The sequence below is a fragment of the Ochotona curzoniae genome, unplaced genomic scaffold (genome assembly GCF_017591425.1).
Source record: "Ochotona curzoniae isolate NIBS_2020 unplaced genomic scaffold, NIBS_Ocur_1.0 contig_1014, whole genome shotgun sequence".
In the NCBI taxonomy this organism is placed as follows: domain Eukaryota; kingdom Metazoa; phylum Chordata; class Mammalia; order Lagomorpha; family Ochotonidae; genus Ochotona; species Ochotona curzoniae.
The window spans coordinates 48,277,014-48,304,871 of record NW_024464920.1 but is presented as its reverse complement, the minus strand read 5'-3'; the positions used below and the strand labels follow the sequence as shown (position 1 = coordinate 48,304,871).

Below are 27,858 nucleotides of genomic sequence, written 5' to 3'. Positions count from 1 at the left end.
CCACTAGGCCACCACACTGGGCCCTGAACTCAGTTTTAATTTTGTTTTTTGTGTTTTAAGTGGCTTTTCTGTGTACCTAGGCGGTGCCACTGGTGACACTTTGGTTAGCAGAATCTAAGAGTGTGAAGGCAGACATCTTAGCCAGTTGCACTTCATAGGCTGCCTTGCCCTTGAGAAGTAAGTACGCCTGGACAAACCAGCCCGCTAGCTGATGCTGACCAGTTTGTGGGTCAACAGGCAGGGCCTGTGGGTCCCACATAGGAGCAGGAAGATCGGCTGTAAGCATTGCTGCATCTGCACGCTCCAGGCCTTTGATTCCACAGTTTGAGCCCTTCAGCTGTCAGTGGGAGCCACATGTTTTGGGGGATTCAATGACTGGTAATCTGCTCATCTGACTGTAGCACCAAGAAACTTGTGAATTCTGACAAAGGTGATTGAGTGCCCGGAAGTAACAGGAATGCTTGCTAGATCGCTTTTCCGCCAGAGATAAGAATCTGAAGTGTTCCCGTTCCTTGTGACTTGGGCTCATTGCTGACGCTGTTTTACTGGATGTACAGACTCCCTTTCCTGAATCCATGTCAGTCAAATCCGGGAACTTGTGAGCCTCCTGTGTGGCCCAAAGACATGGGCCATCTTCTGTTGCTTTCCCAGGTCACAAGCATGGAACTGGATTGAAATTGGAGCAGCTGGGTCTCAAACTGGCACCCATATGGGATGTTGGTACTACAGGCAGAGCCTTAATCTACAAAACCATGACACCCACCCATTTATTTAGTTGAAAGGCAGATTGACAAACACACACACACACACACACATACACTCACACACACCCACATAAAGATCGTTCTTTGATCTGGTTGTTTGCTGCCTAAATGACTATAGCAAAAGCCTGGAACTCCATCCAGGCCTGTCACAAGGTGGTACAGGCCCTGATGTTTGAGCCATTCCCCTCTGTTTTCCCATATGCATTACCTGGGAGCCAGATTGGAAGTGAAACAGCCACATCTCTAAGCAGCATACGAGGGATGGCTTAACCTCAGCACCACAGTGTCGGGCCCACGATGTCTAGGGCTTAGTAACCAGCGAGTACAGAGCTGCCAACAGAAATGCAGAAATGTGGAACGCAGTTCCCTCTGGGGCAGGCCTGGCCAGGCACATTAACAGCAGTGACTGGTAAACCAACATCCTAAATCTGTTAACACGTGCGTTATTACTGCTGTGTTTTAGACCAGTTTTAGTGTCATAGCAAACTTGAGCAGAGGGTACTGAAATGTTTTAGCTTTTTCATTTTTTTGCCTTTTTTAAAAGATAAGCCAACCCCTTGAAAGCTCCAGAGGTCCTTGTGTAAGGTGGGGTCGCACACAGGCATCTGACCTTGCAGTATGGGCCCGCATCCCACGGCAGAGTCTCAGCTCCCTAGCCCAGCCTCCTGTGCGCTCACTCGGGAGGCAGCCGACGGTGGCTGAAGGCCTTGGATAGGAACTGTCCACATGCCTCTGTGTCTCAGATAAAAATAATAGCAACTTTTACAAAGACAGAGGCTTACAGATTCATGTGGTCACTGTCAAGCCATCTTTATTCAGTGCTGTGGAATCTTCTCCCCAAGAGCCACTGGACTGTCCCACCCATGGCCCTTTGCATAACACCGACCCAGGCACTGTCACTGTTGAGCACTTGAAAGGTGTTATGTGGCAAATGAAGAGCTAAAATTTTAACCTAATTTTAACATTAATATTAGACAATGGAGTTTTATACCTTATAGTACTATTTATGAGTTAGGGCATCTTTTCTGAAATCAGTTTTCATTTGGTAAAATCAGTAGCACATTTTTAAAAAAGATTTATTTTATTTTTATCGCAAAGTCAGATATAGAGAGGAGGAGAGACAGAAAGGAAGATCTTCCATCCGATGGTTCACTCCCCAAGTGAGCACAGTGGTGCTGCAGCAATCCGAAGCCAGGAGCCTCTTCCGGAACCTATTTCAGGTCTTCCATGCAGGTACAGTGTCCCAAGGCTTTGGGTCATCCTGGACTGCCTTCCCAGGTCACAGGCAGGGAGCTGGATTGGAACTGCGGCTGCCAGGATTAGAACTTGCGCCCATATGGGAACTTGGCACTTTCAAGGTGAGCTTTAGCTGCTAGGCTACCAACTGGACCCAGGGTAGCACGTCTTAAGAACTGTTCCCCACACAGTTAGCTTTGTGACCCTGTGTGGTTCATGCTTTGGGAACGTGGGCAGTATTATGCACATTGGGCAGTAAAATGGGCATTTTCCTGCATCTACTGTCTTGTGACTCTGAAAGCTGCTTTCAACATATATCTAACTAAGTTCTCTCAAAACTAGAGTTTTAGGAACAGGAATTATTTTTTAAGAAATAAAACTTTTAATATTTTCGCTTTTCCTTCCTGCTGATGGATTGAAAAACAGCTGCTGTTCAGTTGCCAGCAGTCAGAGCCGTCAGACAACTTAGTCCTCTGAAGGCCACTTCTCTTGTGGCTGGATAGTAATAGGACCATCATTAGCTTGCCCTCTCCATGGTGGCGAATGTTTCTTTGTAGCCTGTTTTTCTTAAACCAGCGAGTGGCCATATTGGAGATCATGTTTTCCGCTTTGGGTCCCTTTCCGAGAGACAGAAGTATGGGCCAGGGCGATGCCATGGGGACTCCAGGGAAGACAAGGGTGTGGACCAAGGTCACCTGCCTCCATCCCTTTAAAAACATTTTGTTTTTTTGAAAGGCACAGATTGAGAGAGGAGCAGAGAGAGAACCTCCATCACTGGGTCATTGCAGCAGTGGCTGCTTCCCCAGGTGCGTTAGCAGGGAGCTGTATTACAAGTGCCAGCATCACAGGGTGTTCCTGAAGCTTCCTCACCACAAACACAGCTCCTGTCTTTTTAAACTTGCGAAGACTCAAGATGGCAAAACTATAGTTTCAAGGAAATGCCATTTGTTTTCAGTGAAGTTGTATTTATAGGTCAGTGGGTTTGGGTGAAAGGCAAGGGCTGGATGCTTGTCTCTCTGGGCCTGATCTGTCCCAGTTTGCTCCAGTCCATATTGGAGCTGCTGGCAGTCATGCTAGTCTCTGACCTGCTGCCCCTGCAAGCCGAAGGTGCCTGGCCAAAATCCCACAGTTCCCTTCTAGGAACCCACCCAGTTGGATCAGGCCCTGGGTCTCCTGCTGGTTGAACTACCCTCTGTGGGGCGTGTTGCCATCACCATTGCTCTTCCAGATACAGTGTCCCTTCCTTGTCCTCCCTTCTCCCTAGCAAAGAGCCTTGGCTGGAAGTGAGGCTTCCCGTAGGAAGGGGACCGTGTGGCTCACCTGGTTCCTAGAGTTTTAACTGAGAGAAAATTCTGCTGGACTCAGGGATCCCCCCTCTTGTGTCTGGAAAAAGCTACTGGGCCATCCCTCGGGTGTCCTGTTAGTTGGTGACAGATGGCAGCAGCCTTGCCTCCCTCCCTGCTCTGGCAGGGGGTGTTTTTTACCTTGGTGGGGGAGAACAGAGAGCCCCCTCCATGAGCTAGCAAATCCTAAGATAGGACCATGTCCTGAGTTTTGTGTTCGTGCTGGGAGAAGATTGGTTGTTGAATTCAAAGAGAAATTCAGCAGGAAGCTCTGTTGAAGAGGCCACATGGAGGAGTGGGCTCCGTGAAGCAGAACAGCCTCGGCTGGCAGCTCGTCGAGGAGGGATGTGTCTGCGCGGCTCTGCTGCCCGCTAACTTTACCTCGCATGGAAGTCCTGAAGGCATGCATGCTCAGGGGGCCGCCACAGGTGGTGGCTGACAATTCCTCAGCCAGGAGGGTGTGGGGGCATCCTGTACCAGAGTGCCAGTTCAAGTCCCAGCTACACCATTCCATTCCAGCTTCTCACTATGCACTGGGAAGGCCTTGAAAGACGGCCCACATCTTTTTGGGACTCGCTGTGGATGCTGCTTCTGTCGGGACTGGATCTTGAGCCTTCTTGATGTTCAGTTCTCTCATTCATGCTTTCCTAATGCGTGGGACGGGAGTAGCAGCCCAGGTGCCCCAGAACATGGGGTCCCTTCTTCGCTGCCCCAGGCTCTGTGTCGGTTTCATGTGAGCTGAGTTCTGGTTCTGGTTGTCCGTCTGGTCAGCCTCTGGAACTCTCAACACAACTCTTTGGTTAATGGTCTTTGTGGCAGGATATTTTTGCTGGCATTTTAGCATGTCAGCTAAACTCAGATGGTAACTGAAGTTGATCCCTGTTAGCCCTCGGGGTTACCTGCATATACGTGCTGTTTCTTCCAGGATAAAGATGGCAGGGGAAAGTGGGAGCAGTGCCAGTGTCTTAAGAGTGTGGTAGCTTCTGGCAGATAGCAAGGCACTTTCAGCTTGCCAGCATCCCTCTTGCCACCCAGAGCAACAGTTAATAGAATGCCTCAGTGTTACCAGATAGGCCCTGGGCCATACTGCGGCCAAAACAGTCAGACCCCCAAGCCCTGAGCAGAGCCCTCACGGTCACCATGGGCTCCAGCCTTGGGACATCCCACTGTGCTTTCACCAGCAGTTCAGTTCTGAAACTGAGGACACTGGGTGGGGAGCGGGGGAGGGTGCTAGAGGCAGGACAGCCTGAGGTAAAGGTGCAGCCAGCTCATCACAGGACCTGAAGACCATGGGCATTGTCCCATTTCCTGCTAAAATTTCGGGTTTTCCATGTCTTGTGTGCATACCCTTCCACTAGACACCTTGTCCGGGAGTCTGACATTGGTGCCCTGTGTTAGGAACCCTGACTTGGCCTGCACAGGGAGTACAGAGGCTCATGGTCAGCCCTCTGCCCCAGGAACTTTTGCTTTGTGTCCCTTGGTGTGAGTCCCAGTGCACCTACTGCGTGCCAGGCCCGACCATCGATGGCCGTTGCTGGCTGTGACCCTGGACCCCTCCTGCAGACTGCACAGAAGGATAGAAATTGCGTTACTGTGGTTCCCAAGGAACCTTGGAACTCACAGCCCCTTCTCCACACAGCTGCCAGAGCCATGTTTCTTTTTTTTTTTTAAGATTTATTTATTTTTATTGGAAAGATGGATATACAGAGAGGAGGAGAGACAGAGAGGAAGATCTTCCATCCAATGATTCACTCCCCAAGTGACTGCAACGGCTGGAGCCAAGCCAATCCAAAGCTAGGAGCTCTTCTGGGTCTTCCACGTGGGTTCCAAGGCTTTGGGCCGTCCTCAACTGCTTTCCCAGGCTACAAGCAGGGAGCTGGATGGGAAGTGGGGCCGCCGAGATTAGAACCGGCGACCATATGGGACCCTGGTGTGTGCAAGGCGAGGACTTTAACCACTACGCTATTGTGCCTGGCCCCAGAGCCATGTTTCTGATCAGGCTCTTGGGATTTCATCCAGTCCTTCCTTGCGTGGTGTGCATTTTAGTCCGCTAGCACTTCTTTGCATCTCGATGATGGAGACACAGAACTGGCTCAAGATGGAGAGGCTCGGGGTCCAGGAAGCCTGCATTGCAAGGAGACTCTTGCACCCCAAAGGTGTTCTCATTTGAATGGTCTGGAACTGTACTTGGGGAAGCCCTTGCCCGGTGCGGCTGGCAGCCTCCTCTTCGGTTTTAGTGGTGGCGTGGTGTGCTGCCTCTTCCCGGGAGTTCTGGAGTACAGGGAATCCCTGGCCGCAGGATTCAGGTGTTGATGGGAAACCCCAAGAGTGGCAGGGCTGCTGCCTGTTGGGTGATCGTGGGTCACGTCCCTAGTGCTGAGCCTGCCCCTCCTCTGGCCTGGGATTGTGTCTGCTGTCAGGCCTGGCAAGTTAGTGAAGCGCCTGGAGCTGTGTGACAAACAGGGCTGAGGCCGAGGCAAAGGACTCGGTTGACGCTGGGTGGAGTGTGATTACGCACACTCCCTTTCTGCTGGTTGACCCCTTTGAGACAGAGTCGGGGGGAAGTAGTGGAGGAACGTGTGCCCCACGGTGCTCTAAGCTCCCTCTGCCTCTGTGCCAGTGTTGGAGACCAGGACACGGCAACAGTCATTTCCAAAGAAGTTGCCGGGAAAAGAGGCCGATTGAGAAAGCAGATTAAAATCGCTTTTGGATGAACACTCATAAAAGATGCTCGATGGGAAGCCCCCTCCTCAGGACCACGCTTGAGGGGACCGACTCCGGGCTGCAGGAGGCAGGGTGAGAGCTGGGCTCAGGCGAGTCCTTCTCTGCTATGAGCCGTACCCGGGAGTCCACGCCAGCCACATGAGTGCTTGCGGCTGCCCCCTCTGGACAGGCACCACTCCACACTGCCCTCATTGTGTCCCCTTGGTGCCCCTCAGGGACAGAGTGGGCCTGGCTGCTCTTGCCCCGCTCTCCTCAGAGACCCCAGGCCGTGGCCCCTGTCACTACACTCTGCGGGGCCGTCCGAGTGGCCACAGGGCCTGCTCCCTTCCTGGGCTTTCTCGGAACATCCTTCTCTGGTCATGCAATGCAGCAGCCCCGCGCCTCACAGCCCTGCACACTGTATGTGCTGTGCAAGAGTGTGCACTCTGCCCCAGCAGCAGAGCAGGGCCACACGTGGGTCCCCGAGTGTGAGTAAGCAGCAGATGCTCACACACCTGTTGCCTCAAGGAGCCTCAGGTCCCCAGCACAACCTCCTCACCCTGGTCACCTCTCTGTCTGCTCCTGGTTCTGCCCACCGAGCTGGCCTCATGAGGCTGCCCTGGAAGCCCTGTGGGCTGAGCTGTGGCTCTCCCGTGTGGCATCCTCTGTCTTAAAGGTAACTCCTGTGACAGCAGCTTGGCCGTGTCTGCCACAGCCAGGACCATCCTCAGACTCCTTTGCTGGGATAGGTCTCTCCCGTCCTTGGGTTCTGAGATTCTCCTAAGGTTCAGCCTTCCAAGTATTCTGTTTACACCTGCCACAACACATTATCCCTAGGTGACATCATCTTTAGGAGATTGTCTCTCCTACACACACAGGCAGGTGCACACACACTCACACTCCATCACACACACGTGCTCACTGCCATACTCACACATACTCATCACACACATCCTGACACACTTGTTCACTCAGTCACACACACGCCTTCACAGACTCAGGAATACACACTCAGTTACCCACACACATCTCATAGTATGGAAAATTAGCATAGAGTTCAAAACTTTTGCACCAGGGTACATTTGTCTTTTAGTTGTATTTCCTACAAACTTTCAGGTAATATCTTATTTTCGGTTTAGTTGAAAGACTTTTCCCCACATTGGTTGTCCACTTAAATGTCCACTAGGACCAGCGAGGGATGAAGCCAAGGCTAGGTGCCAAGAACTCTGTGGGTCTCCTCCAGCCGTGCTGTGGGCCGAGGCGCTAGAGCCATCACCCATCACTCCCCAGGAGAACCAGCACGGACCTGGGTCAGAGCAGGGCGAAGACTCAGTCCGGGGCATCCGGTGCGGGCTGCAGGTGTCCCGAGTGATAATGCAACCCACTGGCCCTCAGAGCCCACCCTGCCACAGGCTGAAGTACTCTCGTGTACGGTAGGATCAGTTTCCCCCGCACCCAAGGACGTCTCTTAACAGGGGGTCTCATGATTACCCGATTGCCCGAAGCATGCTACCTCTGTACGCCTGCCTACCATGTGACGCCACACTCTTCCTCTTGCTTATTTCCTTACTTATTGGAAAGGCAAGGTACAGAGGAAAGTCAGGGAGAGGAGAGAGAGAGCTACCCATTTCTTCCATCTGCTGTTTTGCTCCTCCAATGACTGAGGTGTTGAGGGCTGGGTCGGGCAGAAGCCACAAGCCTGGAACTCCAGGCAGGTCTTGGACTTGGGCCAGCCCAAGGACTTGAGTGTCTTCTGCTGCTTTCCCAGCACATGAGCTGGGAATTGGGTTTGAAGTGAATCAGTTGAAACTTGAACCAACACCCATGTTGGATGTTGATATTGTGGGAAGCAGCTTAATCTGTTACTGAGTTCTGAATGGTCTCATAGCCATTACTGGGGTGACCTTGTAAAAATGCTGTTTGACATGTTAGAATTCCAGTTACAGTGCTTTAATTTGTGGTGATTGATTCAAGGCAAAGATCGCCAGTAGGTGCATTAGGTAGGTGGTTGTTGAGGAGCAGGATTTTCCTGTGGCCTCGAAGTGTCACCAAAGGGAAATACCAACGCAGGTCCAGTGTCACCTTTCAGACCTGGCACCGTCAACGTCAAGAAGCACATGTCAGCTGGATGGTCTTGCCAGAAAATGTCTCGTGTGTGTTCCACTGTGGGGAATCAATTCAGAATATAGACCATTCTACACGGTGGCTGGCTCAGATTGAAACGAACGAGGAGCCATTGACAAAACGGGCAGATTGGGATGGAAGAGACACAGCACGTGGTGCTTGATTGAAACCTGGACTGGGGCTAGAACTCAGAGAACTGGAAAAGATATTCTGAAGGGCGTCTGAGGCTCTTCGGTGAGGACGGTGCATCTGCTGCCGGGTTAGTGTTTGAGTGTAGACGACCCCCATAGCATTAGGAAGTGCACGCCGAAAGATTTGTGGTGAATGTTGTGTGAGTGGTAAGTGCAACTTACTCCCAAGTGAGCCTCTAAATGAGTGTGAGTGTGTGTGTGTGAGAGAGAGAGAGAGAGAGAGAGAGAGAGAGAGAGAGGGAGAGAGAGAGAGTTGGTGGGTGCAGGTGGGCTGCAGGTTATAGGCTTGTCCTGTTGATAGCTCGAAGAAGGGCTGACTTGCAGACATAGGCGATGGTTGAGAGTGGTTGCCTGGCACTCAGTAGCCGCATTCTGCTCATTTTAGTGTTGGGTGGGTAACTCCGAAACCACTCCCTGTGCCTGGGCCGCCGTGGCCCTCGCTCCCCTGCTCCAGGTGCCGGCTGCTGGGCGGGCTGCTTTACTTCTTGTGCCTTTGAGATGGTCCCTTCATCTTTAATTTTTGGAACTTTCGTTATGGTTAGGCGTGGCCCAAATGTCTTTAGGTTTCTCTTAGGGTTCACTCCGCTTGTTCATGTAGAGTCAGCTTCTGGCCAGCTTTGAGAAGTTGTCATCCGTTACTTCTTTAAGGACATTTTCAGCCACACCCTTTTTTGTCATACTTCCTCCGGGTAGAGTTTCAAGTCCCTGCAAAGCCATGACCATCCCCGCTGTCTCATGTCCTGGTCTTTTTTCTTCCTTCAGCCCAGGAGATCTGTCCCTGAAGACCACCAGACCCTTGGCCTCAGTGACACAGGAACTTGCCTGTTAGTTGTGGTATATACGGCTGGTTCACACAGTCCTCGCTGCTCCTGCACGTGCCCCCTGCTTCCACAGTGGGGAAGAAAGCCCCACGCTGGCCTGTGGCCCTCCCGCCCCCTGCTTCCACCGTGTTGTGTTATGGCCTGCGGTAGCTCAGAACTGTCACTGAGCTTCTGACGTGGTGTTTCCTCAAGGGCGGCAGTGAAGAACCAAGTCTGGCAGGCTCGGTGACTGACTGGCCTTCCTGGCCTGCTGGGTGGATCCTGGGAACTGACGGGCCTCGTGGCTGTGTCCACCTGGAGCTTGGGACCCTCGGATGGAGGGGTCAGGTGGCTCGCCCGGGCCTCCTCCCTTACCCTTAGGCCAGGCCTGCACCCCGCACAGGGGGGTGAACAGAGGGGGCCTCTCTCGAGGGGTCCCTTTAAATGAGAAGTGGCTCCATTGAGTGCAGCAGAAGAGAGGCCTGGTGCTGGTGAACAGGCCCTGCTAACTGGGCGGGCCCTCAGAACTGAAACCGTGCGTTCTCTGGGCAGCCAGAACAGGTGAGGGTCCCCGGGGACGCGGCTCCAGGACGGGAGGACGGAGACTGCCCTCGGTGACCATAGCGTGTGTCCCTAGCAGCTCTTGTGCTTGGTTGGTCTTTCCAGAGACTGCCTTCCAGGAGTTCTGGGAAATCAGAGCCTGGGTGAGTGATGCCCCTGGCGGAGCCACGGAGGCGACAGGGCCAGCGCAGCCCTCAAGTGGACACACGTTTCTGGACTTGGGCTCTTGGGAAGCAGAAGGAGAGCTTGTCTGCTGGTTTGCTCTTGAGATGCCCACGACAGCCAGGACTGGGCCAGGCCGAAGCCAGGAGCCTGGAGCTCAACCCAGGCCTACCCATGGGTGCTGGGGGCCAAGTACGTGAGCTGTCACCTCCCAGGATCACATGACCAAGCAGCTGGAATGGGAAGCAGAGCAAGGCCTTGGATCCTCTCACCCTGTGTGGGATGTGACCGTCCCAGACAGCCTGTTAGCCACTGTGCCAGACACCTGTCTTGACAGTGCTAGGACAGGTATTGTAGTGCAGTGTGTTAGGCTTCTGCCTGGTTTAAGTCCAGCTCCCTGCTACTGGGTCTGGGAGGCAGGGGGTGGTGGACCAAGTACATGGGTCCCATTCTCTCTGTTGGAAACCCTGGCTTTGGCCTCACGTAGCCCTGCCTGTTACGGGCATTTGGACTAGTGAACCTGCTCATGGAAAATCTTGAACTTTCTGCTCCTCAGATAAAGTAAACAAATGTTTTTCTGCTACTGTGTGTTTTCTGCTTTGGCCGTGAGATGGTTTTGACTCCCCCAGCTGGCTCCACGTTAAGGAGGCACCTGTGTCCCTCACTCCCCCCCCCCCCCGGCTGCCCTTCACAGTGTGGCTCCTGTCAGCTGGCCGAGCACTCTGGGCTAAGCACAGTTACTCCCAGAGGAACACAGAGGCACCATCAGTTAGTTGCTGTCATTTGTCCCTTGTGTTCACAGAAGTGGCTTCTGAAATTGCTGACCTGCCTGTCAGAGCAGGTTTGAGAGCAGGGAAGGAACAGCCCAGGCTGAGCCAGGTTCCTTGGGGCCCAGCCAAGGCCTGGCCAGGGAGAGGGTTTGAGGCTGCGGGATTGGGGTGGGGCCCACCTGGCAGCTCCCCGCATCTCACCCCTGTCAGATTCCCCACATGTAACGTTGGAATAGTGATTCTAGATTATGTGTTATAAGTGAAACCATCCCTTGGAACTGGTTCTTGCTCTATTGAATTTTTTTCTTGGTCTTGATTTCTGGTTCTCTTGACCAGGCCCTGTGACTGGTACATTCCCCTGGCTTTGTCGCCAGGCTGGCTACCTGCTGGTAGCACCACCAAAGGCAGCTGCTTTCCCCTGAGCCTCAGCTGTGGCTCTTGTACCCGCAGCCTTGGGGCCCCTCACGCCCTAAGGGCTCCTCAGCCTTCCTCGCACGCCTGTGTGTCTGGGCCTGCTGACCGACCGGCACGGTGAGCCTGGGCTCCCACCGGAACCTGGCTGCATGTGTGGGTGAAGCCTCTCACACCCTCCCTCCCCCGTGTGGCAAATTTTCCCTTTTCTGAAAAAGAAACTGCCCAGCGTGGGAAGCCCTGTGGACTGAGGGCAAGGCAAGGCAGGCTGCGATCGGAGCTGCTGTCGCCAGCGTGTCCCAGCCTCACACGGCTGCAAGCAATCGCCTGGGGCACAGAGGCTGCTGCCCATTTTGGGGCCCAGGGCAGGGTACCTCCTTGCTGCCACCTGAAACTTTTCTTAGCTCAGTGGGACCCAACTGCAGCTGTTTAACCTGTCACTCAGCAGGCCAGGCGCAGACTGGGCTCCTGTAAGCTGCGGCCATTTACATGCCAGTCTAATGCAGCGCCCCCAGCTGAGCAGGTGCACGTGGTGCATTGCCCTCTGAGTTCTGGGCTTGTGTGCTGCCTTTCTCAGTGTAGGACTTGTCCCTACCCCTTGTGGCCACCGTGGAGGTTGTCAGGGAAAGCTGTTGCAACCAACAGGGGTGCCTCCCTGTCTGGGGCTGTGCTGAGAGGAAGCAGGCTTGCAGGACAGAGGTACCAGCGAGTCCCTCCAGTGAGGGCAGTTCTGACCAGGTGCCTACTGCGTACAGCCAGGGACCCTTATTTATTTGATTTTTCCCAGTTCTTTTTTTTAATAAACTTTTTTATTTTTGATAACTTCTATATAGTTGATCAGGGTGGGAAGGATCTAGGGTTAGGAGAAATTGGGTGTGATCATTGTTTACAGATTTTCTCTTCCTGTGTCTGGGGAAGGGGAGGTCGTAAAGGGAGAAGTCACACCCACGCTCCCAGCCCCCTGTACCCAGTGGGGGGTCACACCCACGCTCCCAGCCCCCTGTACCCAGTGGGGGGTCACATCCAGGCTCCCAGCCCCCTGTACCCAGTGGGGGGTCACATCCAGGCTCCCAGCCCCCTGTACCCAATGGGGGGTCACACCCACGCTCCCAGCCCCCTGTACCCAGTGGGGGGTCACACCCACGCTCCCAGCCCCCTGTACCCAGTGGGGGGTCACACCCACGCTCCCAGCCCCCTGTACCCAGTGGGGGGACAGCCGCCAACGTCACCCACACTCCCCGATGGCGCGTGCTCCGAGGGCTCGCCCACTGTTTTCACTGATTTGGAAATGCCGTCAATCTTGCCGATCCAAGGGTGAGGAACCCCTTCCGGTGTCCCTTGGTTGACACAGTCAAACTTAACTCCAGTCACCCCAGATATTTGCTGTCATTGTTTGGCTGCGATAGTTTGTTCTGCTCTCCTTCCACTGTTACGGTACCAGATGTCCTCTGCAGGCCCCGGTGGGCTGCCGAATCTTCTGGGCCAGCCGTCCACTGCTCTGTCTTTCCCACTGGGGAGGCCCAGCTCTGACACATGAACTCTGTGGTCGGACCACCAATCCTGGATGTCAGGGGCCCAGGGGCCCTTATTTCCTATTTGGGCCTCACAGGGTTGTGGCCACACCCTGCCACGACAGCAGGGGCAGGTGGCCCAGTGCTGCAGCAATCATGCCTGCACGCCACCCAGGGCTGCATGAAGTCTGGGCCAGATGAGAGGTGGGTTTCTGGCTGGCTGGATCCCAGTGTAAGATCGGACACCTCAACTCTTCACTCTGCATTTCTTAACAGGAAGTCGTTATTCACAGAATGAATCATTACCAGGATGTGCTGGGTGTCCCCGGCAAACAAGACCCTTGCTAGACAGTGTGGGTGGTGTGGTGTGGTGTGGTGGGGACCCTAGGCGGGCAGGACACATAGCATCCGAATGGCAGTTCCTGCGGACAAAGCCCAGGTGGGCGGGGCCCACGCTGCATGGCTCCCAGCTCTGTGCTTCCCTTGGTTGCCTGTGCACTCCTGCTGGCCACTGTGCCTGCCACAGCAGGGCTCTGTGCAGTCTGGAGTTGAAGCAGCTTCACACAGTGGGAGCAGACCCAGGGTGTCTGCATACCTTCTAAGCTCTGCAGGGCTGGGGAGGCCGGGGGAGGCCGAGGGACACCCGGGGAGGCCGAGGGAAGCCCGGGGAGGCCAGGGGAGGCCGAGGCCGAGGTCTGGCTCCTCTGTAATCATTTGTTGAGTCTGGAGCTCCCCCTGCTGTTGGAAGGTGGGAAGGGCTCTCAATGGCACTTCGAAGACTAGTTTACATCCTGAGATTTTTATAGATTATGTTAAAAATAAGGACTGTGGTGACGTGTGGCACTGCCTTCCGGGACCACTGATGCAGAGGCCCAGTCCAGGGGCCCAAAGAGCAGGCAGGATAGGCTGCTATCTGCACTCCTGCTACTTTTAGCCCCTCCTGACCCTGCTCTCCCACCACAAGAGCTTATCTCCCCCAGCAGGGGCAGCCTCACAGCTGCTCTGAAACTGGGGAGTGGCAGAAGTGAAACTGACCGCACTCTTGTCGATTTCTCTTTTATTGCCACCGTCCCTGCCAGAGTGAGTCAGGCCTTTCCCCGCCCGCTAGGGCGAGCTGTCGTCTGTCCGGAGAGCCTGGCATTTGATGATGTTAGGAGAGGGCTGGGTCAGCCTCCCCCTGCCAAGTGCTGGAGTTGACAGCTGTGGTCTGTGTGCTGGCATCCCCTGATAGAGCTGGGCCCGCGCCCACTGCTGCCTGTGAGCTCAGCCAGACGATGGCTATGAAGACCTATGAGTCCTTAAAGATGGAATTCAGGCCAATGTTAGCAGCCCGGGTGAAGAAGGAACCAGCATCGAGAGGGTGTGGGTCTTTCTGGCTTAACCGTCCACTGGGACCACTCGGCCTCTTGGCAATCCTGTGAGGCTGAAAAAGTAAGGTAGACCCAGCCAGCCAGCATGCCTCTCTACCCCCCCCCCCGCCCGCAGGTCCAGAGGGACTGAGTCCCAGCTGGTGTCCTAGGAGGCCACACGGCCACAGCCCAGCGTCTCTCTGAAAGCGACAGCCCCTTGGGCGCCTTCCTAGAGCTTGGAGCAGTCGGGCCATGGCCAGTGCTGTCCTGCTGGGCCAGCCATGGCCTGAAGAGCCATGCACGCCCCAGGGTCAGGACCGCCTGTCCCCAAACTGGGACTGCTGCTGTGGGCAGCCTCGGTTTACGCTGCCGTCTCCCCGGGAATTGGGGTGGTAGACATGGTGCTTCCCTGTGACATGATGTTTTTGCTGGTTCTTCTTTCAACAGCTTTGAAGAGTCCGGCTGCGTTTCATGAGCAGAGAAGGAGCCTGGAGCGGGCCAGGGTAAGGTGCCTTTCCTCCCAGCAGCCTGCACGGTGCCTTCCCAGAGTGCAGGCCATTGCTGGCCACACGACTCAGGGCTCGGGGCCTAGACAGAGTCTGCTTTTCCTGCCCTGCCCAGCCCTGCCCAGCCGCCTCCTGTAGTGATCACATTGTATGAGATCAGAAGAGATTTTTCTCTCAGCCTCCCTTCTCCAGCCTTGCCTGGGGGACCACCAGTGTCTCCATCCTCAACCCCACGAAGCCTTCGTGGACATCAAGACTTGGAAAAGCTTCCTGAGACATGGGCTTGGCAGGGAGCCTTGCGGGTCCCCGGAGCAGCCTGCAGGGAGCAGCAGGGCCATGTGCCAAGCAAGGTCCCCAGCTGTGGCCCCTCACCTGCACCCCATCCCTCAGTTTCAGTTCCCCAGGGCCCTGAGGAATGTTCTGCCCAGTGTGGGCGAGTTTGGGGAAGTTACCGGAACCTGCTTCCTCTCCCACCCTTTGGCTTTGCGTGAGGCCAGGGAGAAGCTTCCCAGCCTTGGCTCCCAGTTGCTGTCAAACGTGTAGTGAGGTCGGGGTTGCTGGGAGCACAGCGGCGACACACACAGCAGTGGGCAGCCGGGAGCCCTGCCCGTCTCTGCCCCTCAGGTGGGCAGGGGTGGAGAATCGATTAGAGCAGCTTCCAGGTCACTGAGGAGGGGCTGGGGCTCGGCACTTCCTCGGGGTTCCTGGTTCTTGTAAGCACAATCCCGCTGCTCGCTCACGCGCGGTGGACTGCCCCATCCACTGTGAGCTTTTCTGGCACGCCTGGCACACGGGACTCCAGACACAGCAGTGCTTCTGTGTGGAAGCGCGTGTTCACACTGTCAGCTGAGGTGAAAGGTGAACATGGTTACAGAGAATGTGACTGCTTGTGGCTTGTCGGCAAGTAGTATACAGCAGCATCCACCTGCAGTCAGGTGACACTGGTCCCGTGCCACTGCGGGGCGCTGCTGGCCCTCCTGGCTGGCGCGGGTCAGGGACTTGCAGACACCACGCACACGCTGGATAACATTTCTCAAAAGATTGATTTGAAAGCCAGCAGTGGAGAGAAACAGAGGCCTTTTATCTGCCAGCTCACTGCCTACATGGCTGTCGCACTGGGGCAGCTGAGATCCGGGAACTCCATTCTTGAAGGGCTCAGGCCATCCGCTGCTGCTCAGACATGGGGCGCTGGTGTTGCAGACAGTGGCTTCACCCACTGCACCACAGCACTGGGTCCTCTCCTCATCTTGGTCTCTGATACGCTCTGGTGCTCATCAGTACTGTTAATATGAATTGAAAAGCTCTTCCCTTCAGATCCTGCACTAATCAGACAGGTTCCCTGGTTTTCCATCATGAAGCTTGGACATTTTGGATTGGTTCCTGGAATGGTTTCCAGATGGCCAGGCTTTGGCCCCTGGACATCATTGCTATGCTCGCGGTTCTGTTGGTGGTAGCACAGCTCAGCCACAGGCAGAGGTACATGTGACATGGGACGGGGCATGGACCTCATGTGCCCTCGCCAGCCCTGGAGCCATCCCGGGGGTTTCTTACTCAGTGCTCACTTAGCCCTGACCTATGAGCGTTCCGAGCCTCCCCTCCGATGTTCCGATGGTTCAGGAAGCGGGTTTCCCTTCCATGACTCCGAGGCCCACAGTGTCAACCCTTGCTGAGCCGTCCTGGGGAGCAGGCAGCCCAGAGGGAGGACTCGTCCATGCCTTGCTGTGCGAGATGTGCTCTTCTGCCCCGCACCCTCCATGCAGCTCCTGATGTGCAGGTGCACAGGTCAAGAGCCCTGGGAGAGACAGACGCACGTGCTGTGACCAGGCCTGGGCAGAGGGTGCGCTTTAGCCTGCCCAGACTAAGGAATAAGAAATGAGGACGTTGAGTTTTGAGGAGTGAGAACAGGTGAAGTTCGCCTGCGAGCACGCCTCGCTACATTGTGGCAGGACGGAGGACGCGAGATGATGTTCAGGCTCAGGCAGCAGTGCGGGATCCCGGTTCCCGCATGGTGGAGGTGTGGCTAGAAGCAGGTGCCCCGGAAGGCTGGGAGAGCGGCGTGAAGGCAGTTGTGTTGCTGTTTGATTTCTATTGTTCCCTGAGGAACACAGCACTTTCATGATAACACAAGCAACAGTTAACTAAGGCGCAAAGGGTACTTGAAAAGGGGAAATGGAATTAAGATGGTTTCGGTCCAATTGCATTTGCAATATGTTCAGTTTTTCCACACTGCACCCTTTCCATCGCGTTTTCAGACGCTGGCTTCGCGGGGACAGGCATTCCTGAAGGGCCTGTCCTCAGCAGGTGCAGTGGGAAGTTGCTGTGACTTCCCTGGCTTCCCCTCACCTCAGAAACCTGCAGTTGCCACTTGAGGTCACGGGGCCCCTGAGGTGACTGGCCGGTGACAGCCACCATGACCCAGGCCGCGTGGCGGGCTGCTGACCGAGGCCTGAGGTTCCGGTGTGTGTTCGCAGACTGAGGACTATCTCAAGCGGAAGATCCGCTCCCGGCCGGAGAGATCGGAGCTCGTCAGGATGCACATTTTGGAAGGTGCGTGAGGTTGACGCGGCACACTTGCCCAGCCCTGCCCTCAGCACGCGTGCCATGGTGCCCCGCCTTCCGTGTCCTCTCCCCGTGTTCCTGTGGTCATTGCTGCTGGCTGGGCGATGTCCTTGGGCTCGGTAGTCCTTTCCCACCCTGCAGCCTGAAGTCGCTTCTCTCTGCCCGCCCCCGTCTGTCCTGGGAGTGGACTCTTGCTTGTGTTCTCCCCTCGTCTGCCCGTGGTGATCTTGGCAGTTGCTTGAACGTGAGGTCCGAGGTGGGCAGCCCCAGCCGCACCCCACCTTCTGCACTGCCAGCGAAGGAAAGTTTGCGGCTCCCTGCAACAGTATACGAAACAACCGCCCGTCTAGTTGGAGCCAAAGCTCAAAGGAAACTTCCTTGTGTAAACCCCAGATTGCAGTAGTGTCATGCTGAGCGAGGGGGACTGTCCCCTCGCACGCGAGCTGCAGGCAAGACAGAGGAAACCCCCCGCTCCGTTCTGTCCCCCACCTCCAGTGTCTTCGGGGGCACCTGGGCTTGGCTACAATCCTGTGACAGGGTGGCCCCTTTGTCCTTGTGAGCCTGCAAGCCAGGCCATCCTGCCCCTGAGAAGTGCCCCTGCACCCCACCCAATAGGTGTTGTGCGCTGCCACGGGCCTTCTGGGGCAGATGGGGTGGGCCGGCCTCACATCCTGCGCCCCTCTGTCCCACGAGCAGAGACCTCGGCCGAGCCTTCCCTCCAGGCCAAGCAGCTGAAGCTGAAGCGAGCCAGGCTGGCGGACGACCTTAACGAGAAGATCGCGCAGCGGCCAGGCCCCATGGAGCTGGTGGAGAAGAACATCCTGCCGGTGGAGTCGAGCCTGAAGGAGGCCATCATCGGTGAGCCGTGCTGGCAGCCGGGGGCGGGCCGAAGTGAGGCCTCAGCCCTCCCACCTCCACCCACGCAGGCTGGGGGCTTGTTCCTCTTTCAGTCTGGGAGGCGTGGGCCCGTGGTGTGCGAGCGTGACAGGTGTGACAGGTGTCAGCTGGCAGGGCTCTGCACGTTGTACCTTTTTTTTTTTTTTCATCTTTTCCTGGATCCTGGCCTGCTCTGCAGAAATTTCATGCAACAACTGGTAGCTGCAAGCAGGGAAGGGCTCTGGGACAGAATGCCACGCCCAGGCTGGCTGGGAGCAGAGGCCCCGAGTCCACACACAAGAGGTCACTAGCCTCCTGCATAGGTGGTGCAGTGTGCCTGCACAGGCAGGGATCAGCTGAGTGCAGGGCTCGGTTGGGAGACACAGGCAGAGCTGGAGGAGAGGTGCGTGTCAGGGGTCGGAGGTGAGCAGAGGCCACAATGTGCAGAACTTCAGGCTGCGGCCAGAGTGCACCTGCCACTGCTTCGGCTCCCTGGCCCAGCACCTCCAGAGGACAACCCATGTCACACGCCACTGTGCCACTTCCCACGCTGGCTGTGACACAACAGAGCCGCGGTTGAGGGCTCCCACGGGCTGTCCCAGGCCTTCACCGCGGACCAGCTGGCTGTAAATTGGCACTCTGCCAGCCAGCCTTGGTGGCTCTAGTTTGCCAGAGGAGCTCACATCTCACGCCCACGTTCTGTGGCTCATTATACCATACTGTTGGAGACGCAGCCGAGCGCCCGTGGGAAGGACAAGGTGTGACGTGGCCCCACAACTGCCTGCACCTCCCCTCCCCATGTCACTGTCCCGAGTTGTGCGGTGCTGTTCTGCCCACTCCTGTCCCCCATGGTCTCATTCCTTGGTGGCCAGCGACCCCTTCTCTCATTTACAAAACCCTGGGGTGTGGTGTGTGCTTGTGGGGAGGGTGTCTGGGGCACTGACCCTGGGCAGGAGACCAAGTGCTGGCACACTGCTCAGACTGGGGAGTGGAGGGAGGCTTGGAGGCCACAGGTCAGTGTCAGCTTGCACGTGGGTTGCCTTGGAGGCCTCTGGCTGGACAGTCTTGGGGACCTGGTGATGAATTTGCCAGTGTGCTACCAGGCTGTTGTCCACCGACGAGCCTGGCGCTGTGTTCCCTGGCCCCTGGCGGAGGCGCTCATGCCAGTCTTGGTTGCAGTGGGCCAGGTGAACTACCCAAAGGTGGCAGACAGCTCCTCCTTCGACGAGGACAGCAGCGATGCCTTATCCCCGGAGCAGCCTGGCAGCCATGAGTCCCAGAGCTCTGTGCCATCGCCCCTGGAGGCCCGAACCAGTGAACCACTGCCCAGTGCCACCTCCGTGTCTCCTGTTCAGGTGAGCCTGCTGCGGCTGCCGGGGCTCAGGCCCTCGTGGCCCAGGTGCTGTCTGGCTGCTGGGTTTTGGGTGGCGGGGGAACGTGGGCAGGGGCCGACTCCCACAGCACACACTGCCTGGAGCCCTTGCAGCATTCCTGCCCAGTCCCTCTCCCCACCTCGCTGGGGCTGCTTGTGGTGGGGGTGTCTGGGGGCACTGGCCCTGGCAGGTCTCCTAACTGCTCTGCTCTCCCAGGTCCTGTCTCAGCTCCCCGTGGGCCAGGACTCCTCAGAACTGCTCTTCCCGCCCGAGCAGCCGCCTCCGCTCCCTCCACCCCTGCTGCCTTCCAGCCTTCCCAACGGGGACACAGGCCCCACTGCCAAACCGGCCCCCACACTCATTAAGGTATGGTTACTCCTGCGTGTGGCCCTCCCCTTGGACCTGCCAGGACCTCAGGCAGCCCCGGGGCTGGGTGCACCTTTCCCACAGAGCCACCAAGGTGACCTGCAAGTGCAGCCTGGCTCAGGGCCACCTGCTTTGGGACCTCTCACCCTATTGCTGGCACCCTGATGCTAGGGCACCAGTACCTGACCAGAGAGCGACTGTGGTTCTGAATTGGGCCCAGACAGCCTCACCCTCCCCCTCGGTCCTGCTCCCTTCACCCGCTGGACCCTCGGGGGCTCCTGGCCACCCTGGGCTGTGCAGCTCAGGAAACCCTCAGGCCTTGGACTGCCCCAGCGTCTGCAGTCTCAGCTGCTCCTGTGGCACTCCCTGGTGGGGTCTGTGTGGCCGAGCTGTGCACCTGCTCGCTGCCTGTCAGAAAGCCCCAGGCTCTCCGGGTCTCGTCCTAGGCTTGGTCTGTCCCACTCCGTCCTGTCGCCCGTCTTGGGCACTGCAGGTTGGGAAGAGCACAGCTGGGTGTCCTCGGGCTCCCGCTCTGGCACGTTGGTCCTCAGCCTGTCCTGAGTTAGTTCCCAGCCACCCCCAGGCTACTGGGCCCCGGGCTCCTGCCTATGCCCTCCCCCCCCGGGCCTGTGACAGTTCCTGGTCCATCCTTGTGGGCGTCCTACGGCACCGTGGCCCCTAACCCTCAGGTGTCTGTGCTGCTTCTGTGGGGGCTACCTCTGTCCTTCCATTCGGTCCCCTCTGCACCCAGCCAAGACCCTGGCTGCATCTCCCACCCCTCTCTCTGCTGTTCTCTGTTCACAAAGTTCGAGTTTCCTCGTGGCCTTCTCTAACACTCCCCTGCCAACTTTTTTGCCCTTCAGCCAGCTCTGCCGTCCTGCTGGGGACAGGCCTCTTCAGCATGTGCTCTGGCCCTTCTTGGTCAGCCTGGGTCCTCTGAGCCACTCGGGAGCTGCTGGGGCAGCTCAGGGCAGGTGACTGCTCAAAGGCCATTTCTGCATTTTAAGCACACGTTCCTGCTAGGACAGCGTTGTGTTTAAGATTTACTCATTTGAAGGGCAGGGGACAGAAATCTGGAGCTCCATCTGTCTGCTGTGTGGGTGCAGAGCCCAAGCACCCCCTTACCCTCTGGGGCTCCCGCACTGCAAACCGTGGCTTAACCTGCAGCTTCTCCCTGCCGACTTCCTGTCCTGGCATTCCCACAAGGCTTGATGGTGTGCCCCTCAGCCAGTTGGCACAAGGGCAGGGAGAGGCTGTGTGTGGAGGGTGCTCTTCCCCCAGCTAGAGGCCCTTTGAGGACAGAGTGGGCACAGCCCTGCCCCTCCCAGGCCTGGGGGGATAGCACTGGGCCACCATTGCACCCCCCGCCCTCCCGTGACGGTGCCGCCCCTGTGCCACAGCAAAGCCAAGCCAAGCCTGCGGGTGAGAGGCCACAGCGCAGCAAGAAGGCCAAGGAGCCCAAGGCCAAGGTGAAGAAGCTCAAGTACCACCAGTACGTGCCCCCGGACCACCGGCGGGAGCGCGGCGCGCCGCCCATGGACTCCGCCTACGCCCGCATCCTGCAGCAGCAGCAGCTCTTCCTGCAGCTGCAGATCCTCACCCAGCAGCAGCAGCACTACAACTACCAGACCATCCTGCCCGCGCCGCCCAAGTACGCACAGGGCGCTGGGTGCTGGGCGCTGGGCAGGCAGGCTTCCAGCAGAGGCTGGGCCCTGCCTCACCGGGGCTGCCTTCCTCACAGGCCGGCCGGAGAGGCTCCGGGGAATGCTGGGTCGCCCCCGCTGCGTGGGGTCTCCTCTGCCAGCAGTGGCTCCGGCCCAGGCGTCCCAGGCGTCCCAGGGCCCAGTGGACTGCCGAGGCCGAGCAGCAGCACCCCGCTGTCCAACAAGCCTGGCACCCTGCCAGCCAACCTGGATGACATGAAGGTAGGGTCACCCTGCCCACTGGAAGACCCGTGCTGTGCCCACCTTGCCCCTCCCCCGGGTACTGTCTGGAGGTGGCTTTTTGGCAGGGAAGACATCTGGCCTAGGCCCTGCCATGGTCACGGGTGACAGGGACCCTGAGATCCTGGCAGGCCACGCCTTCACGACATCAGCCTTGACATGGTGGCAGGTCCAGGGCCCCGGGAGTGACCCAGCAGTGTGTTGGGGGTTGGGGAGGACAGGTGGTGAGAAACAGGCCCTCTGCCCCAAGGCGGCGGTGGCAAGGGCTGTAGCCGCTTGCCCACACTGGGGGGACGCACTGCCCTGGAGCTGGCCTGTTGGTTACATGATTCTTGCAGTGAGCATATCCACATGGCCTAGATGTGCTGGCACCAGCCCGGGGTCCCTCCTTGGCTTGGTGACCCTGTCATGAAAGCCGGTGCACCCGGTCAGTAGCATGAGCACAGGAGCTTGGCGGCCAGGCCGCATGTGAGGAGACAGGGTGGGGCAGAGGCAGCACTGGCCGCGGGGGTCAGGGACGTGGTGCATGTGGAGTGGCCAATGAGGTTCGGACCCATGGCCGAACTTAGAGCATGCTGGCTCTGCCCCCAGCTCCCAGCCACCCTCACGCCCGGCCTCCCTGCAGGTGGCAGAACTGAAGCAGGAGCTGAAGCTGCGGTCACTGCCTGTCTCGGGCACCAAAACGGAGCTCATTGAGCGCCTGCGCACCCACCATGACCAGACCAGCGCTGTCCCCGGGGGCCCCAAGGCGCCTGCCACCTCGCTCCTCTCCAAGGCCGGCGAAGTGGTTGTGGCCTTCCCAGCTGCCCGGCTGGGTACGGGTCAAGCCCTGGTGGCAGCAGGCCTGGCCCCAACTGAGGTGGTGGTGGCCACAGTGACCAGCGGTGGAGTGGTAAAGTTTGGCAGCACGGGCTCTACACCTCCCGTGTCCCCCACCCCCTCCGAGCGGTCACTGCTCAGCACAGGCGACGAGAATTCCACGCCTGGGGACACCTTCGGTGAGATGGTGACGTCACCGTTGACGCAGCTCACGCTGCAGGCCTCACCGCTGCAGGTCCTGGTGAAGGAGGAGGGGCCCACATCCTGCTGCCTGAGCCCGGGAGCGCGCGCTGAGCAGGAGGGACGCGACAAGGACCAGATGCTGCAGGAGAAGGACAAGCAGATCCAGGAGCTGACCCGCATGCTGCGGCAGAAGCAGCAGCTGGTGGAGTTGCTCCGACTGCAGCTGGAGCAGGAGAAGCGGGCCCAGCAGCTGGCCCCTGGCGCACTCGGGGGCCCCGTGAAGCAGGAGGGCAGCTTCTCCAGCTGCCCGCTGAGCTGCCCGCCCCCCAGGCCTGCCCCCTCCTTCAGCCCCAGCCCTGCAGCCTCGACGGCCGACCGTGGAGACACTCAGGCCACAGCCCTGGAGCCCCACACCGTGGCGGTGAAGCAGGAGGCCCTGGAGTCCCCCGCTGTGGCGGTGAAGCAAGAGGCCCTGGGGCCCGAGCCCAAGCAGGTGCCTGCCTCACAGCTGCTCCTGGGCACCCAGGGCTCCGGCCTCCTCAAGGGGGTCACGCCTCCCACCCTCATCACGGACTCCACGGGGACCCACCTTGTCCTCACCGTGACCAATAAGAACACAGACAGCACGGGTCTGCCCGCTGGGAGCCCCCCACAGGTACCTGGGGAGGGTGGGCTGGTGGATCAGGCACATGCAGTTTCCTTCCCCTCCCACCAAGGACACTGGGCCTTCTGGGTGAGGGTCTGCTTGGGACCCCACAGACAGCAGGAGCCGCCTTCCCCTCTGGCCAGGGACAGCAGGACAGTTCTGTGCTTGGGCTGCACTGTCTAGGTCCAGACCCTCACACCGTGGCCTTCCAGCAGGGAGAGGGTGTGAGCAAACTGTGGCCTCCTCTACAGTGCCAGCAGCTGCCACTGGCTGCTGGGTGTTGCAGGGCTTGGAGTAGAGTTCAGTGACAAAGTGGGCGCTTTAGGATGTCACAAGGGCCCCCTGAGCCAGCCTTAGGCAGAGCAAGTATGCAGACATCTGGGGTGGGTCAGGCCTAAGCTGGGTCACATCTGCCCTGTGGCTTCCTGACTAGGTCAGGGAGGCAGGGACTCCCTTGCCCGGAGGAGGCAGGGCCCTCTTGGCCCACTCATTGCTGCCTCTCCCTGTCCAGCCCTCCTCCCAGCCCAGCTCTCCTGCCCCTGGCGCCCCTGCCCAGATGGACCTGGAGCAACCCTTCCAGCCCCTGTTTGGGTCTGCCTCAGCCCTGAAGACAGAGCCGCCTGGCTACGAGGAAGCTGTGAACCAGCAGCCCAAACAGCAGGTGACTGGTGCTGGGGCTGGCCAGGGCATGCGACAGCCAAGCCCACAGGGAGGGGTGCTCCGGGAGGAAGGCCTTGGGACCCACACTGGGCGTCTCTGCTGGGGATTCTCATGGTTTCCTGTTTTGGTCTCCCAGGAGAACGGCTCCTCAAGCCAGCAGATGGATGACCTGTTTGACATCCTCATCCAGAGCGGAGGTAACGCCCTGCGCTGGCTGTGGCCATGGTGGCTGGGTCCTGGGAACTGAGCACTTGTGAGTCTGCTGCAGGGCCCACGCCCCGGTGCCTCCAGGCCTGGGACTGACAAGGGGACAGAATGCTTGCCTGGTGGGGAGGTGGACCCCATGTGGAAGGAGGCCATTAGGCCGAGTGGCAGAAAGCAACAGTGAGCCAGAGCGAGGGCCTCCTGGACTGCTGGGAGGGGATTGCGGGGACCCTGGCCAGGCAGGAGCTAGAGCCGCACATCCTTTGGGGAGAACCAGTCTGGGTGAAGGCACAGTGGCAAGGCCAGGGCTGGGGCAAGTGTGGGGGTACGAGGGGGACTTGTGCAGGCAGTCAGATGTGTAAGTGACATTTGGACAGGGACCTGGGAACCCTGGGCATCTAGACTTCTGGGTCATGAGCAAGGCTGGAGCCCAGGCTGGCAAGGCAGTAAGGCCTTAGCGGGGACCAGAGTTCCTGCTGCGGCACTGGAAGGGGTGAGGCGTGGTGGGGTACACACGGGGACACCAGGGCAGATGCAAGGGGAGACCCCTTTAGTGTAGAGGGAAAACCCTTACCCCCTCAAAAGGCCCAGGGGTGTCCTTGGCAGCCACAGCAGGGAGGCCTACTGAGGGCTGTGGTGTGTCAGCTGCAGGACCACCCTGGGGTGGTGGTTGTGCTGTTAACACTGTTGCCCACGGCTCTGAGGATGTGTTGGGCCAGGCTGGCTCCAGGAGCTCCACCTGGGTCTCCTGCAGGGTGACAGGAACCCGCTAAACGCTGCTTCCAGTGGAACATTGAACTAGTACTCTGGTCTGGGGTGTGGTGTCCTACACAAATGCCAGCTCCCTGGGTGACTTCTCCTGACCAGAGCCCCAGGCTCCTTCCCAGGGCTGGGCGTCCCAGCCTCGGGTGTGCCAAGACAGTAGCCCTGGGCGGAGCAGGCTAGAACTTGAGCACGTAACCTGACAGAGAAAGGGTATGCTGGCAGGGAACATGTGGGCCAGTGGGGCAGGCCGTGGGTAGCGGGTTGGCCAGGGCCTTAGCGGGAGCAGCTTCAGGAAGATGCCATGTTCACTTGGAATAGGAAGAGAGTGGGGTGAAGCCTGGATTCTTTGTTCTTTAAATCTAAGATCTAGGTCAAAATTTGCCACTCTAGCTATTTTTTAGTTTAGTGGCGTAAGTACATACATAATGCTAACCATCACCACTGTCATTTCTAGAACTTTCCCATCCTCCCAAACTAAAACAGTGCCACCTGCCAGGTACTCTGTACTTCTCCCACCCCCTAGGTGGCCACTATTCTACTTCCTTTGTGTCACCCGGGGATCGCCCTGTGTTTGTCCTTGGTGGCTGGCTGCCGCCCCATGGGCCTCCAGCTCCGCCTTCTATGTGCTGTTGTCAGGTCCCTGAGGAAGTGCCCTGCACGGTCAGGGGCTCCCAGCCTGGCTGTCCCCGTGCGTGTGTGCCTTCCCACGAGCAGAGCCCAGGGCTGTCGTCTCTGCATCATCTGGGTTTTGAGGGTAGCCGTCCTAATGAGTGCCACGCCGTGCCAGGTTAACCGTATGTCCTGGTTGGTGCACTTCTGAACCGGCTCTAATGCATCTGACGAAGCAGTGCAACTTGGCCCAGACATTGAGATGCACTGCACCTGGGGGGTGAGTGGGAAGACGTTCCTGGCTTCAGTCTGGCGCCGCTCTTGCAGCCATTTGGGGAGTGAACCAGCAGGGTGAAGACAGTCTCTCTGTAACTGCCCTTCAGTTAATGGGGCTAGTGCCTTGACCTCGTATGCTAAGCTTCTGCTTGTGACGCTGGCATCCCATAAGGGCCCCAGTTCCAAGTTGTGGGCCTGAGAGAGCAGATGGCTCAAGTCCTTGGGAGCTCTGGCAGCACACTGGCCCATGTCCAGCTGTGGCAGGCCTCAGGAGTGCAGCAGTAGGTGAAAGACCTCTAACTGGCTTTGCCTTTTTTTTTTAAGCTCCCCATTCTCCACCCCTCTGCCTTTAAAACAGGCAGAGTTGTGCCTGGCATGATGGCTCAATAGTTAAATCCTCACGTTTCAACCAAGATATCCCATATGGGCACCATTTCATGCCTTTGCTGCTGCACTGCCCAAAGCACCCATGTGGGAGACCCAGAGGAAGCTCCTGGCTTCGGATCAGCTCAGATCCAGTTTTTGTGGCAACTTGGGGAGTGGGCCAGCAGATGGAAGATCTGTCTGACCTTCCCTCCGTAAAATCTGATGTGCACCTCCAACACCAAACAGGCAGTGTTAGCCAAAAGGCTGAGAAGTGATGGTGGGCTAAGATCCATCTTCCATCTGCTGGTTCACCCCCCAACGCTGGTCTGGAGCCAGGAGCCTCCTCCAGTCTCCCATGGGTGCAGGGCCCAGGCCATAAAGCAGGGAGTTGGATGGTAAGTGGAGCAGCCAGGGCTGCACTGGCTCTGTAATCTGGCATTATGAAGATGGACCCCATTTGCCTCTCAGCTGTCACACTCAAGGCTTCAATGCATTTAGTTAGAGTCTGTTCTGAGTGGTTTGGCCTGCATTCTGATGCCCACTCCTTGTGTTGATTGGCAGAAATTTCAGCAGATTTCAAGGACCCGCTGTCCCTGGCTGGGAAAGAGAAGCCACCCTCAACAGCAGTCTGCGGGTCACCGTTGGCCCCCCAGCCTTTGCCCTCCACTGAGCTCTCCCAGGCCACCCCACCACCACCGGGCTCACCTGCACTCCCCGGGCGCCTGGAGGACTTCTTGGAGACCAGTACTGGGCTGCCCCTGCTGGCAGGTGGGCAGGAAGGGCCGGAGCCCCTGTCGCTCATAGACGACCTCCACAGTCAGATGCTCAGCAGCTCTGCCATCCTGGACCACCCCCCGTCCCCGATGGACACCTCGGACCTGCACTTTGCTCCTGAGCCCAGCAGCAGCCTGGGCTTGGCTGACGGCCACCTCGACAGCATGGACTGGCTGGAGCTGTCGGGGGGCCCTGTGCTCAGCCTGGCCCCGCTCAGCACCGCGTCCCCCAGCCTCTTCTCCACAGACTTCCTTGATGGCCACGACCTGCAGCTGCACTGGGATTCCTGCCTATAGCGCAGACCTGCAGCCGCAGGGCTCCCTGTGCGGATGGAGTCTCGACAATCAGGCCCCTCTGCCTTGCCTGTGGGCCGTGCCCTGGCTCCAGCTCCCCAGGGCAGGGGCAGGAGGAGTTGGTGAGGAGTGACCCATGCCAGGGGTGGACTGTGTCCATTTGGCCTCCTTTTGTGAGGTCGGAGGTGCACCGCCTGGCTGACGTGCGGCTGGGCGTCCAGCCCCGCTGAGCCGCAGCACGGCCGCTGTACATACCTCTCATCTGTATCCACACACCTACACGTCCGTGGGAGCTGGGCCGGCTCCCCCACCCTCCTCCCTGCCCTGCAGCAGGGACACCCTAGGGTGTACCCCATGGGGTACAACTACCCAGGCCTGCTCATCACGAGTGCTGGACGTACAGAGCCCGTCACGGCCTCTGCCACCTGTCAGTGCCACGTGGGCAGAGGTGCTCCAGGCCACGCCAGGAGCTCTCCCCCAGCCCACATTCCATCCCCGTCGCCTCACTGCAGCCAACAAGAAACTGGGACAGGGGGTGCCTTTTGTCCCACCCTGCCTGCAATGGGCTAAGAGGTGGCCCCTCCTGGTGCCCAGGGCCACTGACCTCGCATTCTCCGGGGGGGTGGGAGGGAGCTGTGTGAACTTTGAAATAAAAGTGAGACCACTACCATGTCTGTGTCATCGTGGGCCGTGGGCCGGGCCATGTGTTGTGTTC

General features: G+C 58.1%; 1 protein-coding gene across 1 annotated transcript in view; it reads left to right on the top strand.

Moving 5' to 3' along the window:
• The window catches only part of MRTFA (myocardin related transcription factor A), an 84,947-nt gene extending 57,137 nt beyond the window's left edge, over positions 1–27,810 (top strand). Inside the window, exons 3-13 of the mRNA XM_040986471.1 lie at positions 14,373–14,428; positions 16,903–16,978; positions 17,687–17,848; positions 19,046–19,221; positions 19,456–19,605; positions 21,006–21,256; positions 21,347–21,530; positions 22,174–23,205; positions 23,708–23,857; positions 23,993–24,053; positions 26,638–27,810. Of these exons, the coding sequence (XP_040842405.1) occupies positions 14,373–14,428; positions 16,903–16,978; positions 17,687–17,848; positions 19,046–19,221; positions 19,456–19,605; positions 21,006–21,256; positions 21,347–21,530; positions 22,174–23,205; positions 23,708–23,857; positions 23,993–24,053; positions 26,638–27,146 (2,807 nt within the window). The 3' untranslated portion in view covers positions 27,147–27,810. The remainder of the gene's footprint in view (positions 1–14,372; positions 14,429–16,902; positions 16,979–17,686; positions 17,849–19,045; positions 19,222–19,455; positions 19,606–21,005; positions 21,257–21,346; positions 21,531–22,173; positions 23,206–23,707; positions 23,858–23,992; positions 24,054–26,637) is intronic.
• The last annotated feature ends 48 nt before the right edge of the window (positions 27,811–27,858 follow it).